At 43.0% G+C, this 22,504-nt stretch overlaps 2 protein-coding genes across 5 annotated transcripts in view; both read left to right on the plus strand.

Annotated features, from left to right (window-relative positions):
- The window catches only part of LOC135528120 (5'-nucleotidase domain-containing protein 2-like), a 29,956-nt gene extending 23,742 nt beyond the window's left edge, over positions 1 to 6,214 (plus strand). Inside the window, exons 11-15 of one of the 3 annotated variants that reach the window (XR_010453507.1) lie at positions 1,186 to 1,272; positions 2,961 to 3,101; positions 3,956 to 4,076; positions 4,456 to 4,520; positions 5,332 to 5,350. Coding sequence is in view for 1 of the 3 variants with exons in the window: in XM_064956955.1 (XP_064813027.1) it covers positions 1,186 to 1,272; positions 2,961 to 3,101; positions 4,456 to 4,520; positions 5,332 to 5,593 (555 nt within the window). In the remaining 2 variants the exon portion in view is untranslated. Of the gene's footprint in view, positions 1 to 1,185; positions 1,273 to 2,960; positions 3,102 to 3,955; positions 4,521 to 5,331 lie in introns of all 3 variants that reach the window. The other 2 variants (XR_010453506.1, XM_064956955.1) reach the window with 2 other exon arrangements.
- A 4,511-nt stretch (positions 6,215 to 10,725) lies between these two features.
- Positions 10,726 to 19,064, plus strand: LOC135528121 (TBC1 domain family member 25-like). 2 transcript variants are annotated; one of them, XM_064956956.1, is made up of 7 exons: positions 10,726 to 10,877; positions 11,846 to 11,955; positions 12,455 to 12,609; positions 12,839 to 13,038; positions 13,136 to 13,327; positions 14,598 to 14,873; positions 16,253 to 19,064. In XM_064956956.1, the coding sequence occupies exons 1-7, from the start codon at positions 10,833 to 10,835 to the stop codon at positions 18,008 to 18,010; spliced, it is 2,736 nt and encodes a 911-aa protein (XP_064813028.1). In that variant the 5' UTR covers positions 10,726 to 10,832; the 3' UTR covers positions 18,011 to 19,064. The 2 variants fall into 2 exon arrangements, with proteins under 2 accessions (XP_064813028.1, XP_064813029.1); XM_064956957.1 differs by having other exon boundaries at positions 12,839 to 12,963.
- Positions 19,065 to 22,504: the final 3,440 nt, after the last annotated feature.

A 22,504-nucleotide genomic window follows, 5' to 3' on the forward strand; every position in this document is an offset into this window, starting at 1 on the left:
AGCATCATTCTTGAAGGTTTTTGATCTGTTTAAAATAGTTGTACCCATCTGACGTAGCATCTTTAAAAAAGAGTCCTACTAGAGCCATGTCATCCACATACTTGAAAAGAGTCCTACTAGAGCCATGTCATCCACATACTTGAAAAGTCTCACATTGTTTCGTTGGATCTTCATTTCATTAGTGTCGGTAGAGAACAACAACAGTGAAAGGACACACCCCCGGGGTGCCCCTGTGTTCAGGGTCAGTTCATCAGAGAGGGCCCCATTCATGAGGACCATCTGTGGGCGGTCAGTTTAAGTCCTTGATCCAACCTGCCAGGCCGCCGTTGACATTCAGGTCCAGTAGTCGTTTCAGCAGTATGTGCATTTGCATTGTATTGAAAGCTGAACTAAAATCAATAAATAACGTGTGCATATGATTTATCATGTTGAAGGTGACTGACTAGCCACCATGTTCACCAAGGTCAGGATAACATCCTCAGTCCCCCTCTGACTAATAGGCAAACTGTATCAGGTCCAGATGATCTGCTATGGACAGGGTAAGGTGCTTACTAACAACCCTTTCCATGCATTGGGCCAGAAGGGGTGTGAGAGCCATAGGCGAAAGTCATTTGTAATTTGGCCTCTGACTTCTTAGGCACCGGTACAATGGTCGACACCTTCCAGGAGTTTTGCACAGTACAGGTGCTCAGAAGGAGTTGAAACAGTTGTGTGAAGACTCCCTTGAGCTGGTCGATGCAGACCTTCAGTACTTTGCCCCGTAGTCCATCTGGGCCCGGTGCTTTCTGTGGCTTAATATGTGACAAGCATGAGGCCACCTCGTTCTCTGTTATCTGGACAGGATTTGGGGACAATCGATCAGGCTTGGTGATAAATGGATACTACTTTGATTAAATTACATGTATTGTTGCCTCACAGTTGGACATGTTAACCATGCAGTACTTTTCCTCTAAGAACCCTGCCGACATCATTGCCAGACTGAACCTCAAGGCCAATAATTGTCTATTGCTAAAGCCTCAGCAGAATTTGATGGAAGAGCACATCCATGACCACATAATTACTGTCATGTTATAGTTTTGCCAATCCATGTTTGTCATATTTCCTCCTCTGTTAACTTCAACCATTGCCTGATTTAACTTAATAATAATTCCTTGTGACATTCATTACACTGTCTCCTTGTTGTAGGGCAACCTGTTTGACTTTCTCAGGCTCACAGGATGGAGAGGATCCAAAGTGCTGTACTTTGGAGATCATCTGTACAGTGACTTGGCAGTGAGTCATACTATATTTACAGTACCAGTCACAAGTTTGGACACATCTACTCATTTCAGGGTTTTTCTTTATTTTTGCTTTTTTCTACATTGTAGAATAATATTGAAGATATCAAAACTATGAAATAACACATATAGAATCATGTATTAACCACAAAGTGTTAAACAAATTAAAATATGTTAATATATTAATAATAATTAGCCACCCTTTGTCTTGATGACAGCTTTGCAAACTCTTGGCATTCTCTCAACCAGCTTCATGAGGTAGTCAGTCACCTGGTGTGCCTTGTTAAAAGTTAGTTTGTGGAATTTATTTCCTTAATGCCTTTGAGCCAATCAGTTGTGTTTTTACAAGGTAGGGGTGGTATACAGAAGATGGCCCTATTTGGTAAAAGACCAAGCCCATATTATGGGAAGGACAGCTCAAATAAGCAAAGAGCAATGACAATCCATCATTACTTTGACTGACCTTCATGTCTTAATCTGGAACATTTAGAGAACTTGTAAGGTTTCTTCAAGTGCAGTTGCAAAAATCATCAAGCGCCATGATGAAACTGGCTCTCATGAGGGCCGTCACAGGAAAGGAAGACCCAGAGTTACCTCTGCTGCAGAGGATAAGTTCATTAGAGTTACCAGCCTCAGAAATTGCAACCCAAATAAATGCTTCAGAGTTCAAGTAACAGACACATCTCAACATCAACTGTTCAGAGGAGACTACGTGAATCAGGCCTTCATGGTCGAATTGCTGCAAAGAAACAGCTACTAAAGGACACCAATAATAAGAAGAGACTTGCTTGGGCCAAGAAACATGAGCAATTGCCATTAGACCGGTGGAAATCTGTCCTTTGACAGAAATGTGAGATTTTTGGTTCTAACCTCCCTGTCTTTGTGAGATACAGAGTTCCCACCGTCAAGCATGGAGGTGTGGTGCTATGCTGGTGACACTGTCTGTGATTTATTTAGATTTCAAGGCACACAACTAGCATGGCTACCACAGTATTCTGCAGCGATACTTCATCTGGTTTGGGCCTATCATTTGTTTTTTCAACAGGACAATGACCCAACACACCTCCAGGCTGTGTAAGGGCTATTTGACCAAGAAGGAGCGTGATGGAGTGCTGCATCAGATGACCTGGCCTCCACAATCCTCTGACCTCAACCCAATTGAGATGGTTTGGGATGAGTTGGACTGCAGAGTGGAAAACCAGCCAACACGTGCTCAGCATATGTGGGATCTCCTTCAAGACTGTTGGAAAAGCATTCCAGGTGATTGAAAGAATGCCAAGAGATTTCAAAGCTGTCATCAAGGCAAAGGGTGGCTGCTTTGAAGAATCTGAAATAGCAAAATGTAACACTTTTGGTTACTACATGATTCCATATGTGTTATTTCATAGTTTTGATGTCTTCACTATTCTACAATTTAGAAAATTATAAAAAAAATTAAGAAAAAGCCCTTGAATGAGTAGGTGTGTCCAAACTTTTGACTGGTACTGTGGTGGTACTGGTACGATGTCTGAATATTTTGGTGACTGATGCAGGCAGTGTGGATGTGATTTCTCCACACAGGAAATTGCAAACAGAAATTGACTTTGTTTTAAGGTCTGTGTCCCACATTGTGCTTACTGTAATAACCTGTGTCATGTTGTGGCTAGTCATTGTACTGGGCTGACTACTCATGCTCTTCTGCAGGACCTGATGCTGCGTCACGGCTGGCGGACAGGAGCCATAGTACCGGAGCTGGAGGTGGAGACCAGGGTTGTGAACACGGAGCAGTATGCCCAGGGCCTCACCTGGCTGCAGGCACTCACTGGTCTGCTGGAGCGCATGCAGGTACACTTATAGAGCTATAGGGTGTTCTACAACATATAAATCGTCAAACTGTGAGGTCAAAGCAATGTTGCGTTTACCGGTTGGAAATCCCACTTATTGCTCATGGAGCAGCACCGCTCCACACTCAGTGTGGGAAAAAATGCTGCTCAAAATTCGCTCCATTCATTAAAATCACAATTTAGCCAAAACCAATCTATTTTTGTGACTGCCTTGACCTACCATATGGTTTTGAAGTATTAAAACCAAACCATATGATTTGAAAAATTATTTTAATAAACATGAAAAGGGGAATGTAAGGAGCGCTCATTTCAAATAGGCTACATGAAATATTATACAACATATAAACTCTAAATAGGTCAGGAGCCAGACAGGGAGCCTAAGAAGGAACTAAAATGACTTATTTAGGCTGTATTATTTTAAGGCTATAGCCTACAAAGGAATACAATGTGAAGCATTTGCGAGTGTGACAGAATAGGCTGATAGGGACATAAAGCTCTCAGCATTTAAACATTTCGTTGTATCATTATAGTCTATAAATTGAGTATATAGGCTGTGACTTAGAATTAAATGTAAAATGCCTTTATTAGGCTTAGTCTACTGTGCCTGTTGAATTCATTTTTAGAAACACGAGTTTGGCCAGAGTCTGTGGTTTCAGACTCATGCGACGATGCCTGGAGAGCAGGCCAGCAGTGGAGAATATCCTCTCTGAGCTTGCAGAGCCTCTGGGGATGCTAAACACCCTTTTGGCCACTCTGGTCAGGCTGGGCAGAGATGCAGAGGTGTTTTAGTTTTCTATAGGTAGGATAGGTAGGCCTAAAGGTTTTTTTTCTGCCCACCTTGTTCCTTTCTTTTAGCATGTACACGAAGTACACCATCGTGCTTTCTGGATACGCGTCTTTTCAGATTCCATAATGATTCTTTAGTTGTGGACACTACATCACCGCACTCCCCCTCTGGTTCTTGGTCCTCATCCTTGTAAGTCATTTTGATTTTGCAACTGTTTTTATCAGTTTCTTTATTAAAATATTTTGAACTCCATGACAGTAGCTAAAGCAAGGGGCTATAGTAGCACACAAGTAGACTACAAATGCATGCTGGGCCAGGCATGCCCTGAGCTTGTGAAGGGAGCGCTACTGGAGCAGGCTCCAGCCTTTGGTAATCTCGCTCAGCGCTCCAGTCAAATTGGTCATGCTCCGCTGCACATACTCTGGTCCCAATCAATTGTACCCCCACAATAATCACTACTACTACAAGATAATATTATGATTTTTTTTTTACCCATCAGCCATGCCATGTTTTTTTATGTTAAGATGAAAGTGTTCAAGTAAAAACATTTTTATTGGACTTGTTGCAGATGCATCGTGATCCAGAGTCAAAGAAAGTTTTGCAGGATTGGTTGAAGGAGAGAGAAGAGCTTCGGTGAGTCTAGTGTTCGTAGATATTATACACTAAATATACAAAAGTATGTGGACACCCCTTGAAATTAGTGCTTTCGGGCTATTTCAGTCACACCTGTTGCTGACCGGTGTTAAACTCGAGCACACAGCCATGCAAACTCCATAGAACAGTGACAGTAGAATGGCCTTACTGAAGATCTCAGTAACTTTCAATGTGGCACCATTACAGAATGCCACCTTTCAACAAGTCACTTCATCAAATTTCTTCCCTGCTAGAGGTGCCCTGGTCAACTGTAAGTGCTGTTTTTGTGAAGTGGAAATTATCTAGGAGCAACAATGGCTCAGCTGTGAAGTGGTAGGCCACACAAGCTCACAGAACGGGAACGCCGAGTGCTGTAGCGCGCAAGAAAATTCTGTCCTCGGTTGCAACACTCAATACCGAGTTCCAAACTGCCTCTGGGAGCAACATCAGCACAAGAACTGTTCATCAGGAGCTTCATGAATTGGGCTCCATGGCCAAGCAGCCGCACACACGCTTAAGATCACCATGCGCAATGCCAAGCATCAGCTGGAGTGGTGTAAAACTCGCCACCATTGTTATAGCAACAAAGCGGGGACCAACTCCATATTAATGCCCATGATTTTGGAATGAGATATTTGACGAGCAGGTGTCCACATATTTTTGGTCATGTAGTGTATGTCATAATATTCAAAATTTAATTTATCAAGACCATCGGACAGCAAGTCAGACCTAAAAGATTCAGTGTAATTTTGACTTAACAAGCTTCGTACTGACCTATGAACTTCCTTTCTTTCATTTTCCCCCCTCACAGAGCTGTGACCAAGAACCTGTTCAACCCTCACTTTGGTAGCATTTTCCGCACCTGCCACAATCCCACCTACTTCTCCCGTCGCCTGTGCCGCTTCTCTGATGTCTACATGGCATCCATCAGCTGTCTGCTGAACTACGACCTCTCCTACACCTTCTACCCTCGTCGCACCCCCCTGCAGCACGAGGCTCCCCTGTGGATGGACCAGCTTTGCACTGGCTGCATGAAGACTCCCTTTCTGGAGGAGATGGCTCACATCCGCTGAGAGGGACAATCCAAGATCTCACAAACCGCAAACTGAATATGAGAAGATGCAGGAACTGAGGCTAAGCTGAGAGTAAGGAGGCATGGTGGACAACCCAGAACAGGTTAAAGGTCTGCACGGATCATGAGTGCCACCTGCTGGGTTATTATATGCCAGTAGGCCTACAGTAGTAGCATATCATAATATCTGCCTATTCAAGTCACCCAATACCACTTGGTTGGCCAGGACATTTGATGGGTTTAGCTATTAGTTTTATTTTTAGGTTAGTTAAGGTTGTAACTTGTTATCCACACCATGTACAAATGTATGTTTTTGATATCTGTCACATGACTTTTTAAATCTCATTTTAACCATGTAGCCTGTAACGGACTGATGTCATATAATGACATACAGTATCTTATGACCGCATCAGTTTGAGTTTTGAGTAATGGATCTTGATTATTAGAATTTTTACAAGTATATTTTAAGTCATTGGTGTTACCGCCTTGAAATTCACTCATTACAAAGGACCTTGAGCATAGGGGCCTATATTAAAGGAAAGGATTAGTTAATCAACCCCTTTTTGTGTGTCGTAAATGTGAGGTTTGAGAATTGTGTTTAAATAAAGTGTCATTTGTGTTGCATTGTGAGAAATTATTAATCATATCACTTTTTTAAAAGAATTTACAAGGGTTATTGACCATAGATTTGCATTTCTGTGGCCTCCATTTTATGAAAATCCTCAATTACCTAAATGTTGGCATTGGTGTTGCTGCTCCTATTGGTGGCGCAATGTTATCATAATGGTCCAAATGTATTAAGCTGCCATATTAGTTTGTTTATAATGGGAAAATGTATCAAAATACATGTAAATTAAATAGAAATTTACAAAAAAATAAGAATTTGTTACAAAATGCAATACTTAAATGCCAACCCAAATCACTGAATGACCTTTTTAACTAAATGTGTTGTTTTTGTAGCAGTTTCATGTCAGTTTCTGAACAGTACACTCCACCAAGGGAGGGAAGTATGGTAAGATGGTGAATTCAAGAATTGGTAAATCCTCTTGAAAAAGAAATGTCACTTTATAATTCTTGAATGAGATTTCTATTTTGCTTACTAAATGATTATTTGAGGATTCCAGCTATATATCATATACGTTGTACACTGAACAAAAATATAAACGCAAGGAGTTGGGCCCATGTTTCATGAGCTGAAATAAAAGATACCAGAAATATTCTATACTCACAAAAAGCGTATTTCTCAATGTTGTGCACACATTTGTTTATATCACTGTTAGTGAGCATTTCCAGGATAATCCATCCACATGACAGGGTTGGCATATCAAGAAGCTGATTAAACAGCATGATCATTACACAGGAGCGCCTTGTGCTGGGGACAATAAAGGCCACTCTAAAATGTGCAGTTTAATTACACAACAATGCCACAGACGTCTCACGTTTCGAGGGAGCATGTAGTTGGCATGCTGACTGCAGGAATTTGCACCAGAGCTGTTACCAGAGAATTGAATGTTAATTTCTCATTTTAGAGAATTTGGCAGTATGTTCAACCGGCCACATGTAACCACGCCAGCCCAGGACCTCCACATCGTGCTTCTTCACCTGCGAGATCATCCGAGACGAGCCACCCGGACAGGCGACGAAGCTGGGTTTGCACAGCCGAAGAAATTCTGCCCAAACTGTCAGAAACTGTCTCAGGGAAGCTCATCTGCGTGCTCGTCATCCTCACCAGAGTCTTGAGCTGACGACAAGTTTGGCATCGTAACCGACTTCTGTGGGTAAATGCTCACCTTCGATGGCCACTGGCATGCTGGAGAAGTGTGCTTTTCACAGATTAATCCCAGTTTCATCTGTACTGGGCAAATGGCAGACAGTGTGTATGGCGCGGTGTGGGCGAGTGGTTTGCTGAACAGAGTGCCCCATGGTGGCGGTGGGGTTATGGTACGGGCAGGTATAAACTACGAACATTTTGCAATTTGAATGCACAGCGCTACTATGACGAGATTCTGAATCCCATTGTCGTGCCATTCGTCTGCCACCATCACCTCATGTTTCAGCATGATAATTTCTGGAAGATGAAAATTTCCCAGTTATCCATTGCCTGCATACTCACCAGACATGTCACAAATTGAGTATGTTTGGGATGCTCTGGATCTACATGTAGGACAGCGTGTTCCAGTTCCAGCCAATATCTTGCAACTTCTCACAGCCATTGAAGAGGAGAGGGACAACATTCCACAGGCAAAAATCAACAGCCTGATCAACTCTATGCTAATGAGAACCTCCAAGTCAAAATTAACATAAAGATTGTAAACTGAAAAGATAGTGGAGTGACTGCTGTAAAAATGGGAATGAATGTCTGCAAAGGCAGACAGGAAGGGGCGGGATCAGGTGAGAACATTCCAGCCAATAAGAGGGCAGATACACATGTAAACAAAAACAACAGGCACAACTCCAATACAAAATTGGTTTTCTCAAAGTTGCCGGAATGCCACGCCATTTATTTGTATTTATTTTATTTCACCTTTATTTAACCAGGTAGGCCAGTTAAGAACAAGTTCTCATTTACAACTGCGACCTGGCCAAGATAAAGCAAGCAGTGCGACAAAAACAACAACACAGAGTTACACATTGGATAAACAAACATACAGTCAAAAACAATACAAAAATCTATGTACAATGTGTGCAAACGTAGTAAGCTTAGGGAGGTAAGGCAATAAATAGGCCATAGAGGTGACATAATTACAATTTAGTATTAACTGGAGTGATAGATGTGCAGATGATGATGTGTAAGTAGAGATACTGGGGTGCAAAAGAGCAAGAAGATAAATAACAATATGGGGATGAAGTAGATATTTGGTTGGACGGGCTATTTACAGATGGGCTGTGTACAGCTGCAGCGATTGGTAAGCTGCTCTGACAGCTGACGTTTAAAGCTAGTGAGGGAGATATAAGTCTCCAACTTCAGTGATTTTTGCAATTTGTTCCAGTCATTGGCCGCAGAGAACTGGAAGGAAAGGCAGCCAAAGCGGGTGTTGGCTTTGGGGATGACCAGTGAAATATACCTGCTGGAGTGCGTGCTACGGGTGGTTGTTGCTATGTTGACCAGTGAGCTGAGATAAGGCGGAGCTTTACCTAACAAAGACTTATAGATGACCTGGAGCCAGTGGGTTTGGCGACAAATATGTAGCGAATACCAGCCAACGAGAGCATACAGGTCGCAGTGATAGGTTGTATATGGGGCTTTGGTGACAAACGGATGGCACTGTGATAGACTGCATCCAATTAGCTGAGTAGAGTGTTGGAGGCAATTTTGTAAATGACATCACCGAAGTCAAGGATCGGTAGGATAGTCAGTTTTACGAGGGTAAGTTTGGCAGCATGAGTGAAGGAGGCTTTGTTGCGAAATAGGAAGACAATTCTAGATTTAACTTTGGATTGGAGATGCTTAATGTGAGTCTGGTAGGAGAGTTTACAGTCTAGCCAGACACCTAGGTATTTATCGTTGTCCACATATTCTATGTCAGAACCGTCCAGAGTAATGATGCTAGTCGGGCAGGTGCGGGCAGCGATCGGTTGAAGAGCATGCATTTCGTTTTGCTAGCATTTAAGAACAGTTGGAGGCCACGGAAGGAGTGTTTTATGGCTTTGAAGCTTGTTTGGAGGTTTGTTAACACCGTGTCCAAAGAAGGGCCAGATGTATACAGAATGGTATTGTCTGTGTAGAGGTGGATCAAAGAATCACCCGCAGCAAGAGCTACATCATTGATATATACAGAGAAAAGAGTCGCCCTGAGAATTGAACCCTGTGGCACCCCCATATAGATTGCCAGAGGTCCTGACAACAGGCCCTCTGATTTGACACACTGTACTCTATCAGATAAGTAGTTAGTGAACCAGGCGAGGCAGTCATTAGAGAAACAAAGTCTATTGAGTCTGCCGCTAAGAATACGGTGATTGACAGAGTCGAAAGCCTTGGCCAGGTTGATGAAGACATCTGCACAGTACTGTCTTTTATCGATAGTTGTTATGATATAGTTTAGGACCTTGAGCGTGGCTGAGGTGCACCCGTGACCAGCTCGGAAACCAGATTGCATAGCGGAGAAGGTACGGTGGGATTTGAAATGGTCGGTGATCTGTTGGTTCACTTGGCTTTCGAAGACTTTAGAAAGGCAAGGCAGGATGGATATAGGTCTGTAAAAGTTTGGGTTGAGTGTGTCTCCTGCTTTGAAGAGGGGTATGACCGCTGGCAGCTTTCCAATCTTTTGGAATTTTAGACGATATGAATGAGAGGTTGAACAGATTAGTACTAGGGGTTGCAACAATGGCGGCAGATAATTTTAGGAAGAGAGGGTCCAGATTGTCTAGCCCAGCTGATTTGTAGGGATCCAGATTTTGCAGCTCTTTCAGAACATCAGCTGTCTGGATTTCGGCGAAGGAGAAGCCCTTGAGCCAGTTGCTGTGACAGGGTGCAGAGCTGTTGGCCGGGATTGGGGTAGCCAGGTGGAAAGCATGGCCAGCCGTTGAAAATGCTAGCTTTTGCTTTCCCACTTGACTGTGTGTATTGGTTCCTTATATCAGTACATTCATAACAAGCTAAACATTACCAAACTTCTATTTCGATCAAATAAGCCTCAAGTAGCACATTTTGCAATTCAATTTGTTGACCAAATTCAACATTCTCACATTGACCTCCATACAAAAAGATCTACACTTTCCAGGTGGGAAACTAGGGCATCATCTTTCTACGAAGAGTTTCCATGTTGGATATTACCGTGTTCCGAGTTTCCTTCAACGCAGCACTAAATGATGTAATGTATACGTGCGTCATATCCCGAGTTCCAGTCGTGAAAGCTGAAACGTCAATATTTTTTGGAGATATTAAAAGTCCTCATTTGTTAGCAAGAAAGGCATTTGGGGCATTTTTCCAATTTTGAGCTAAACTGTTAACATCGGATTATTCTCAAATCCTGTAGTAAATTATATTTTCTGTTTCTTGTTACTCAGAACATAATCACGGAAATATTTGACAAATTAGCTTCAGTGAAGTACTGCAAATGTGTGAATGAGCTTTTATTTTTAAACAAATTCCCTTCAAACAGGAAACAGATTTCTCTTAATGTCGTAGATGTACAGGTCTGGACAAAGCCGCAACCGTTCTCTTCCAATTTGACAAATGCCTATGTAAGAAAAATCGAATTGAATACAACAATCGCGGGTCCAGTGGACTCCTCATCAACATGGCAACTGATGAGGAGAGGGGCGTAGTGCGTGTCAAAGTCAAGGTGAGGAATATGTGAACGATGGAATAGCTGCAGCTAGCTTGGGGTACCCTTTGACATGTATCACATTTCCAGGTAGCTAGCTTTATTGTTATCACTGTGGCTGACGTATTTTGGCCATTTCTCGTTACATTTTGGTGACTTTTGCGTTAGCTTGTCGCAGTTTGAACTGCTATCATTTTCTTCTACCCAGAACGGTGCTTTGTTTTTTTTTTAGCATTGATCCTGCTAACATCTAATGAGGATGGACCGTTATTCTGAACGTAACTCTCTTGGATCTTCTGACTACAAAAAGTAAACAATGTATCTATGAAAAATAACGGATTAGAACGATTCGATTATTGACAATAGGTCTAACTAGCTACCTGCTGCTGGTGTTGATATGTGATCGTGCACCGGGGAAACAATTTTAAAGCAATATTGAGAGTCAACTAAACCAGCGAATCTTGACAGCTAGTTAGAATGGTTTATTGTGTTATACCAAATAATGAACTGTTATTCACAGGCAGAACCCCACAGTGACGTGGCTGGTTATTATACCGTTGTCGTGATGCTTTAGTAATAGTAGTGAGTCATTTAGTTAACATCGCCGTCATCACCAGATCAGCTCTGAGCTCTTGACTGAGAACTGGTGACACGTCATTTAGTGATATAAAAGGAAGCATTTCTGCTCTCTTGTGACAAATATAGCCTACACCATTTTTTGATCTACGACCCAATCGTTACAAAAAAAGGTTAGTCTGCCATTGTAGAAGGTCAGCCTGCTATTTATGACATTCACCTTTGTTGTTGGCTTTTGGTAGCCTGGGTTAACTGAATTTCAAAACTTCATTCTGGAACCCAGGCTAGCCTTTTTATTGGAACTGAAGAATGACATTGATTCAGTCACACATGGTTTACAGTGATGATATGAAATAGGCCTACAATGTACCTCAATGAATGTTTACATGATTGTTTCTCGCCTTCTTCAGAAGTGTGAGGGGATGCTGCCAGTGGAGTTTCGCTCATTTGCTGTGGATCCTCAGATAACATCACTTGAGGTGCTACAGCACATCCTCATCCGAGCCTTTGAGTTAAATGGGTGAGGAGGAGCATCAACATAATAATGTCTACAGTGCTGTTGATTGACATGGCAAGCAGAATTGTGGAGGTGCATAAAAATGGCAGCCTCCATGCACTTTATTAAGTTTGCCCTTTTGTACATTGCTCTTCGTTTCTCTTTTTTTGTATTGGCATTAGCACAGTTTACATGATCCCAATTTTAGCTCCAAGATGGCTGCAGTTTGAAAAAGTAGATTGTGCTGATTTGTTGGCGCATTGAACCATGTCGTGCGCCATAGTTTAAAAACTCCATGGGATAGTGCTAAACATTGACAGAATATCTGAATTCCACCATTATTTTGCACTTTCACCATTCTGAAGACAATATTAGAAAGTATTGTTTCGTGAGAACCTTTTCAAACTTTACTGTAGGCAAAGCTATGGAGATGGATATGGAATGACTTGGATTGCCATGTTTTCTAGAATTGATATTAGCCTTTTAAATATTGCTATCAGCTATTTTCTTGTTTCCTAATTAGAAAACGCAACTTTGGAATAAGTTACCTATCCCGGGACCGTGGAGATTTGGAAGTGTATCTTTCGCTCCTGTCTGACTGGGATTTAGATGCTGCATTTGTCAGTGCAGCTAAACCTTATCTACAACTCAAGATGGACATTAAGCCTGCCGAAGACAGTAAGCAGACCTGGCAAACGTTCTGTTGATGTGTTCCTTTGGGTCACCACCTGAAGAACTTGTGTGTGTGCACGCTTTCATTCAGTATAAGTTTTTGGGAAATGGGGTAAATTAGCTTGTGTTAAGTAGCTCCTATTGAAGCTTTTTTTTGTTGCAATGTATTTGTTGGCCTCTCCTTCATACAGTCCCATTTTACGACCATCTCGTTTACCCTCCTTCTTCCTTTTAGGTCCCGTTATGGAAGACTGGGACATAATAAGCCCCAAAGAAGTGATTTGTTCTGACCAGCTTCCCGGGGATAGGAGGTCCTTGGCGGCTGCTGCCCTCCCCTTCACCCAGTCCCTACTGTCCCAGGTTACTGACAACGCTCTCGCTCTTCACCCTGTCAGCCATCTTTTTTACCAGCCAGTCACTGCTGCCTTGAGTCAGGTCCTTCTGCTAATGCTAAATAACTCCAGTTCATAGGTTAGTGTTGCTCCCAAAGACCCACCTGCGGTTTAATCTCTTGCTGTCTGTCTCTGTTCAGATGATGGGTCGAACACTGTCCAGAGTACAACAGGCCTTGAGCTGGTCTTATGGGGAGGAGGTGAAGCCTTTCAAGCCCCCATTGAGCGATGCAGAGTTCCACAGTTACCTCAACGGCCAGGGCCAGCTTTCCCGACCAGAGGAACTGAGGCTACGCATCTATCATGGTGGGGTAGAGCCTTCACTACGCAAGGTAACAGTGCATTCACTGAGAGATTCCAACAACTAACAGACAGCTATTTTAACCCTCGATACCAAAGCATTTCACAAATATAATTGAAAGTACTAGAAAATCAAATAAAATCCCATCGTGCCGAATCTTAACTTGAGTGTGTTTAACTTACACTTTCTTGTAACCATGCATTGGTGTCAATGGGAGATTTACGCAGACATTTGAGTTTGAGAAGGGCCCATGGTCTCCACAACATTGACGGGAATTGTGTACTTATGGTCTTTGGTTATTAATCATTTCCCGAAGTGTGAATTAGATGTGGGACTAAAGCATGTTTCACTTCAGAGTGTAAACAGAGTATCTATGTAGGTCATTCAATGTGGAACATGAATGTATGAGAAAATGAGCACAACGAAATGCCATTTGAATGTAGAAGAGCGATATTGTTAAATTACTATACACTTACTATATTGTATGAACATAGATATTTTAGATAGTGAAGCTAAAACATTTAATTTGACTCTGAGGTGGCAGTACAGAATGTGCCACCTCAGAGTCAAATTAAATGTTTTAGCTTCACTATCTAAAATATCTATGTTCATACAATATAGTGAGTGTATAGGGGGTATTTTCATACATATCTGTTTTACCAAATGAAAGCACTTTATGCATCTTGTCCCCCCATTTTGAAGGTATCATAAGTATTTGGACAAATTCACTTACGTGTATTAAAGTTGTCAAGTTTAGTATTTGGTCCCATATTTCTAGCATGCCAAGACTACAACAACCTTGCAACATTTGTTTTGGTTGTTTTTCAGATGATGTTGTGCCCAATAGAAGGGAATGGTAAATCATGTATTGTCATTTTGGAGTCATTGTAAATAAGAATAGAATATGTTTTTGAACACTTTACATTAATGTGGATTCTACCATGGTTACGGATAATCATGAAAGAATTGTGGATAATGATGAAAAAAATTGCTAACCTCCCCTATTATTGGCAATGTTGATAGGTTAGCATCTCTTGGGGGTATGATCTTTGTGCCTTTTAACTTTCTCACTCATTATTCACAATTCATTCATGATTATCTATAATCATGGTATAGCATCCACATTAATGTAGAAGTGTTCTTTACTGTCGCCTCATATGAAACATTTGATCTAAAAATCCAAAATACTGGAGTATAGAGCCTACAAATTGCTGGTGTATATCCTACATGTCAAACCCCTTCTCTAATGGACAGTTTGTGGTAAAAAATAATTTCAGATCTGTCATTTCCTCTGTGTCCAGGTTGTGTGGCGTTACCTCCTGAACGTGTACCCCGATGGGCTGACCGGTCAGGAGAGGATGGACTACATGAAGAGAAAGACTAGGGAGTACGACCAGCTGAAGGGGGAGTGGTCAGCTAGGGTCAGTCCAGAGGACCTGGAGTTCATCAGGGGCAACGTACTGAAGGATGTCCTGAGAACCGACCGGGCCCATCCCTATTACGCCGGCTCCGAGGACAGCCCCCACCTCACCGCTCTCACCGACCTGCTTACCACCTTTGCCATTACACATCCACAGGTGTTGGGATCTATTTTTTTCCCGTCCTCTTTGGTAGCCTGATGGTGACGTTATACGGACATGTTTGCATTCCTTTTACATTCCTTGACATGCAGACATGCTAAGGGGTGTGGTGTTATTAGCTCAGTGAGAACAAATATATGCTCAACGCTGGTGTTTGGCGTTTTCAATTCTGTCTATTTACATTTGAGTTATGATTAGTAAACTCTGTCTGCTTGCAGTGATACAGCATATAGACAAATGTATGTGGACACCCCTTCAAATGAGTGGATTTGTCTATTTCAGCCACACCCATTGCTGACAGGTGTGTAAAATGGATCTCACAGCCATGTCATCTCCATAGACAAACATTGGCAGAAGAATGGCCTTATTCAAGAACTCAGGGACTTTCAATGTGGCACCGTCATAGGATGCCACCTTTCCAACAAGTCCGTTTCTCAAATTTCTGCCCTGCTAGAGCTGCCCCGGTCAACTAAGTGCTGTTATTGTGAAGTGGAAACATCTAGGAGCAACAATGGCTCAGCCACAAAATGGTAGGTCACTCGGATAGCCGAGTGCTGAAGAACGCAGCTCATGAAATAATTGTCCGTCTTCGGTTGTAACACTCACTACCGAGTTCTAAACTGCCTGGAAGCAACATCAGCACAATAACAGTTTGTCGTGAGCTTTATGAAATTGGTTTCCATGGCCGAGCAGCCGCACACAAGCCTAAGATTGCAATGCCAAGCGTTGGCTGGAGTGGTGTAAAGCTCGCGGCCATTGGACTCTGGAGTAGTGGAAAAACGTTCTCTGGAGGGATGAATCACGCTTTACCATCTGGCTGTCCGACGGACGATTTTGGGTTTGGCAGATGCCAGGAGAACGCTACCTTCCCGAATGCATAGTGCCAGCTGTAAAGTTTGGTTGGTGAGGAATAATGGTCTGGGGCTGTTTTTCATGTTTCGGGCTAGGGAAATCTTAACGTTACAGTTAACAATGACATTCCAGACGATTAAGTGCTTCCAACTTTGTGGCAACAGTTTGAGGAAAGACCCTTTCCTGTTTCAGTATGACAATGCCCCTGTGCATACAGCGGGTTCCATACAGAAATGGTTTGTCGAGATCAGTGTGGAAGAACATCACTGGCCTGCACAGAGACCTAAACCCCATCGAACAACTTTGAGATTAATTGAACACCGACTGCGAGCCAGGCCTAAACGCCCAACATCAGTGCCCGACCTCACTAATGCTCTTGTGGCTGAATGGAACCAATTCCATATTAATGGCCAAGATTTTGGAATTAAATGTTTGACAAGCAGGTGTCCACATACTTTTGGTAATGTAGTGTATGTAATCCTAGTTTTTGCTGTGTTTTAATTCATTTCAACTCTGTTTCGTAGGTGTCGTACTGCCAAGGCATGAGTGACATCGCTTCTCCGATACTTGCCGTTATGGACAATGAGGCACATGCATTCATCTGTTTCTGTGGCATCATGAAACGCCTAGAGGGCAATTTCCGCCCGGATGGCCAACTCATGTCCGTCAAGTTCCAGCATCTGAAGCTGCTACTGCAGTACTCAGACCCCGAGTTCTACTGTTACTTGGTGTCCCGCGGAGCTGATGATCTGTTCTTCTGTTACCGCTGGCTGCTCTTGGAACTCAAACGGGAGTTTGCCTTCGACGATGCCCTGAGGATGCTGGAGGTCACCTGGAGCTCCCTGCCTCCTGATCCTCCTGAAACGGAAGTGGAGCTTTTTGGGCCTCCCCTAGAGACAGACCAGACCAGAATGACATCTGAGAGTGGTGTTGAAAAGAGGCCTGCTTTCACAGGTGAAGAAGAAGAAGGGGAGCAGAAAGAGAAGCAGCGGAGACGACACATGTTGAGGCCCTCAAGAGAGGAGGCAGACGGCGGGAGAAAGATCGACATGGAGGAAGGAGAGCGGGAGGACAGAGGAGCCAGAAGAGAGGGTGAGGGGAACTTTGACATGCCTTACGTAGGAAAGGAGAAGGCGCACAATAATGCGCCTGTTCCTCCCTTTGAGAAGCAGACCAGTTTTGGTGAGTTCAAATACTACAATGCACGGAACAAGGACAGCTTTGATTTCGTGGAGAGAGACCCACCAGAGGGTCCTGTTGAGATGGAAGCCTCCTTGCACCCTGTATCAAGTCCACTGGCCCGGCAGGTCACCGAGGACAGCGAGGAGGATCCAGGGGAGAGGGCACCTCTTATAACGGATGATGACAAGTCCTCCAGCCCAGAGACGGAGGAGAGGAGCTCCCCTAATGGACAAACAGCCTCTCCGGTCTCCCCATTTCCTCATGGTCTGCCAAGCTGGAAGAATGGTTCCTCTCCGTCTCCAGGCTCCACTCCCTCCCCCTCAAGTTGGAGAGGTGCCCTCCCAGACACTCCGTCACCAAAGTACACCTCCCCCATTTTACCCAACGGAAGGGTTGAGTCGCCAGAGAAAGCCACAAGAGGATTTGCTTCCTTTGCCTCGGTGCCGAATGGAACCGGAGCTAACTCTCCCGCTACCCCCACAGGGAGGTCATTGGTTTCCTCTCCCCTACTGACTAGATCATTGCTCTCCTCCCCTATTTTGTCCTTCGGGAGAGCTCTTCCTTCGCTGCCGGTCAGCACAGTGAACAAGTCCTTTCCCAGTAACCTCCCTTCTCCTTGCAGCAGAGCCTCCAGCACTGCACCCAACACTCCAAATTCAACCAAACCAGAGAATACCACCATCAAACCGTGTTCCCTGCCACCGCCTCAAGAGTTTGGTAAAGGGAATCCTTTCATGTTGTTCCTGTGCCTGTCGATCCTGCTGGAGCATCGAGACCACATTATAAAGAACAGCTTTGATTACAACGAGCTGGCTATGCACTTTGACCGCCTTGTTCGGCGACACAATCTGGGCAGGGTGCTGCAGCGCGCCAAAGCCTTGTTTGCGGACTATCTGCAGAGTGAGGTGTGGGATTCGGAGGAAGGGGATGAGGTCAGCTCGGACTCGCCCACCACAGTCACTGCTGCTTTCCACTCCCCACCCCCCTCTGCCACCAGGCCTCTTTTTACCCCTTTGTCATCCTCTCCAAACTCCACCTATAACCTGGCTGACACCATACCTTCCCCTTCTTCACCTGTCTCCCTCTCTCCCTCCTCTTGACTTCTGTCACTATATCCCCAACACATTTACAGTACAATGAGTAATGGTTGCCTAGTCCAGCTGTTTGTCCCTTTTTATTGTTGCTCATCTTATTTAGCTCTCCACCCATACCAGACTTGGCTAGGAGGTTACTACTGTTAGTTTTTCATGTCCATGCTGTCAGTATTGCTCTTCTCTCCATTTCCTCTAATCGACAAATTCTCATGCTTACTCTTGCCTTGCTATGCACTCATCCATTGAGTTTTTACTATTTCAAACTTTTAGTTACAGGGATAATAATGTTTCAAATACCTTTTACCTTTATATGAGGGCCCAGGGCTGGACACATTGTGTTGCCCACGGTTAACATGGATAAGAACCTCATTGGATAAGCCACAACTGTGTCTTCTTGACCAAAGAGCTCTAGTTGTGTGATCACACTGCTAAGAACCAAAACTGACACATTGCTAGTCTGGACTTTTTAGCATAACTGCAGTGTGTATGGTTACTGGTTCAAGCTCTACTCCCTCTGTTCCCTGACTTGGCTACAGTTGGAGTGGGCGCTGGCCATTGGAAGTATGGAGAAATATGAACAGTATGAATGAGTCATGCGACTCTCCTTAAAAATGCCCTGTTGAGAATATATCAAATATGCCTGTATTTGACTACACACATGCCAGCATAGTGATTACGAGGACACTAACAACAGCAACTGAGCTTTGTAAAGGTTATATTCATGAGTCAGTAATTGCATTGTGTATCATTACATTTTCTATCAAAATAATTTAAATACTGTATCATTTTGGTGTTGCAAGGTCACATTTTAAATGTCAAGGTGAGATGAAGTTATTTTCTTTAGAAATACTATGAAGCATGTTGTGCCCCATAGGAATCTGAATGGCAAAGAAAAGTTACAGTATATTGGGAGAGGCCTTATAAGAAATCAATGGGTTTCAGTACTGCAGTTTCATGGCCAGTTTCTGCATTTGCGCTCACAATTGACTGTTTGCTTTTGAGTCACACGCAACCACTATGATCTGAACTATATACTGTATTAAATGGGAATGTTTTGCTATTCAGGGGTTCAATGGATTATTTAATCGATAAAACAATGGATGCACAAATTATGCGTTTGCCCTAGATCATGTATGACTGGTACATTGCACAATGTGCACATAGCTACTATATGGTGCTAAAAGATTTCATAAGGTATAGGATTCATCATGGCTTTATGAGAATGGTTTTAAATGTGTAAATTAATGTTATACAGTGGGGCAAAAAAGTATTTAGTCAGCCACCAATTGTGCAAGTTCTCCCACTTAAGAAGACGAGGCCTGTTATTTTCATCATAGGTACACTTCAACTATGACAGACAAAATGAGAAAAAAAATCCAGAAAATCACATTGTAGGATTTTTTAATGAATTTATTTGCAAATTATGGTGGAAAATAAGTATTTGGTCAGTAGCAAAAGTTTATCTCAATACTTTGTTATATACCCTTTGTTGGCAATGACAGAGGTCAAATGTTTTCTGTAAGTCTTCACAAGGTTTTCACACACTGTTGCTGGTATTTTGGCCCATTCCTCCATGCAGATCTCCTCTAGAGCAGTGATGTTTTGGAGCTGTTGCTGGGCAACACAGACTTTCAACTCCCTCCAAAGATTTTCTATGGGGTTGAGATCTGGAGACTGGCTAGGCCACTCCAGGACCTTGAAATGCTTCTTACGAAGCCACTCCTTCGTTGCCCGGGCGGTGTGTTTGGGATCATTGTCATGCTGAAAGACCCAGCCACGTTTCATCTTCAATGCCCTTGCTGATGGTAGGCTTTGTTACTTTGGTCCCAGTTCTCTGCAGGTCATTCACTAGGTCCCCCCGTGTGGTTCTGGGATTTTTGCTCAGTGTTCTTGTGATCAGTTTGACCCCACGGGGTGAGATCTTGCGTGGAGCCCCAGATCGAGGGAGATTATCAGTGGTCTACAATTTTGGTCTACAATTTTGTTTCTGGTGTCCTTGCTCTTTGGTCTTGGCCATAGTGGAGTTTGGAGTGTGACTGTTTGAGGTTGTGGACAGGTGTCTTTTATACTGATAACAAGTTCAAACAGGTGCCATTATTATAGGTAACGTGTGGAGGACAGAGGAGCCTCTTAAAGAAGTTACAGGTCTGTGAGAGCCAGAAATCTTGCTTGTTGTAGGTGACCAAATACTTATTTTCCACCATAATTTGCAAATAAATTCATTAAAAATCCTACCATGTCTTTTTCTGGATTTTTTTTCTCATTTTGTCTCTCATAGTTGACGTGTACCTATGATGACAATTACAGGCCTCGTGTCTTTTTAAGTGGGAGAATTTGCACAATTGGTGGCTGACTAAATACTTTTATGCCCCACTGTATTGCACAGTTCTGGCCATATATGGTCACCCCTGAACTTTTCTTAAATAATTCCCTATTTATTCTTGAATAAGTTTAATAAAAAATTATTGGATTTTAAACCAAAGGACAAATTTAAGCATTCAAAGAAAATAACACCCTCTCCACAATAAAACATGGGGAGGTGTGCTACCCCTGGTACTGGACTTGAATGTGTTCAATACATAATGAACACAGCAGATTATCAAGGTGGTTTGGAGTGCAATGTTCAACCCAGGGTACAAAAACTGTCTATGTTAAATGTTGTGGATCTTCCAGCAGGTCAACAACCCAAACGAACACACATCAGAAGAACGCTGTAATGGTTCAAGAAGAAACTCTGGACTGGCCAGCAAAGAGTCCAGATATGCATTTGTTGGCAGTTACATTGCATTTTGAAAAATTTCAGACCCCTTCACTTTTTCCACATTTTATGTTATGTTACAGCCTTATTCTAAAACGGATTAATTTATTCTACACACAGCGAAAACTTTAAAATGTAAAACATAAATAACATAAATACCTTATTTACATAACTATTCAGACCCTTTGCTTTGAGATTGTCCTTGAGATGTTTCTAAAACTTGATTGGAGTCCACCCGTGGTAAATTCAATTGATTGGACATGATTTGGAAAGGCACACACCTGTCTACACAAGGTCCAAGGGTTGACGGTGCATGTCATAGCAAAACCAAGCCATATGAGGCCGAAGTAGTTGTCCGTAGAGCTCCAAGACAGGATTGTGTCGTCACAGATCTGGGGAAGGGTACCAAATTATTTCTGCTTTCATTGAAGGTCCCCAAAAACACAGTGGCCTCATCATTCTTAAAGGGAACAACTTTGGAACCACCAAGACTCTTCCTAGAGCTGTACACCAGGCCAAACTGAGCAATCGGGGAAGAAGGGCCTTGGTCAGAGAGGTGACCAAGAACCCGATGGTCACTGACAGAGCTCCAGTGTTCCTCTGTGGAGATGGTTGTCCTTCTGTAAGGTTCTCCCATCTCTGCAGCACTCCACCAATCAGGTGGAAGCCACTCCTCAGTAAAAGGCACATGACAGCCCGCTTGGAGTTTGCCAGAAGGAACCTAAAGGGCGCTCTGACCATGAGAAACAACATTCTCTGATCTGATGAAACCAAGATTGAACTCTTTGGCCTGAATGCCAAGCATCACGTCTGGAGGAAACCTGGCACCCTCCCTACGATGAAGCATGGTGGTGGCAGCATCATGCTGTGGGGATGTTTTTCAGCGGCAGGGACTGAGAGACTTGTCAGGATTGAGGGAAAGATGAACGGCGCAAACTACAGAGAGATCCTTGATGAAAACCTGCTCCAGAATGTTCAGGACCTCAGACTGGGGTGAAGGATCACCTTCCAACAGGACAATGACCCTAAGCACACAGCAAAAACAACGCAGGAGTGGCTTTGGGACAAGTCTGTGAATGTCCTTGAGTGGCCGAGCCAGAGCCCGGACTTGAACCCGATCGAATATCTCTGGAGAGAACTGAAAATAGCTGTGCAGCGACACTCCCCATCCAGAGGATCTACAGAGAGGAATGGGAGAAACTCCCCAAATACAGGTGTGCCAAGCTTATAGCGTCATACCCAAAAAGACTTGAGGCTGCAATCGCTGCCAAAGGTGCTTCAACAAAGTACTGTGTAAAGAGTCTGAAATCTTATGTAAATGTAATATATATATATATATATATATTTTTTATATATTTTTTTTTTCTATACATTTGTGAAAATGTCTGAACCTGGTTTTGTTTAGTCATTATGGGCTATTGTGTGTAGATTTTAGGGGGGGGGGGGGAACAATTTAAGCAATTTTAGAATAACAAAATGTGGAAATGTCAAGAGGTCTGAATACTTTCCAAAGGCATTGTGTCTTGCAAAAGTCTATAGTACTATAGCTCTGGGGTGTCAATAATGTTGTCCATGCCATTTGTCTTAAGTTTACAATTTTAGTTCAGAAAATAAAGTTTACAAAAATCGATTGGTTCTGCAATGTTGGCAATCCAATAACCAGGTGTGGAGACCTAAAGCATTTTTTCAATTTCAACTTATTTTAGAAGAAATAGGGAATTAAAGAAAAGTGCAAGAGTGCC

Source organism: Oncorhynchus masou, chromosome 33, assembly GCF_036934945.1.
Source record: "Oncorhynchus masou masou isolate Uvic2021 chromosome 33, UVic_Omas_1.1, whole genome shotgun sequence".
Lineage (NCBI taxonomy): Eukaryota > Metazoa > Chordata > Actinopteri > Salmoniformes > Salmonidae > Oncorhynchus > Oncorhynchus masou.

Bases quoted from the DNA above. Each gene is read 5' to 3' on its own strand.
- LOC135528121 (XM_064956956.1), top strand. From the start codon at position 10,833: ATGGCAACTGATGAGGAGAGGGGCGTAGTGCGTGTCAAAGTCAAG. The intron at 11,956-12,454 runs GTGAGGAGGAGC...TTTCCTAATTAG, and splicing joins CGAGCCTTTGAGTTAAATGG to AAAACGCAACTTTGGAATAA. The intron at 12,610-12,838 runs GTAAGCAGACCT...TCTTCCTTTTAG, and splicing joins CATTAAGCCTGCCGAAGACA to GTCCCGTTATGGAAGACTGG.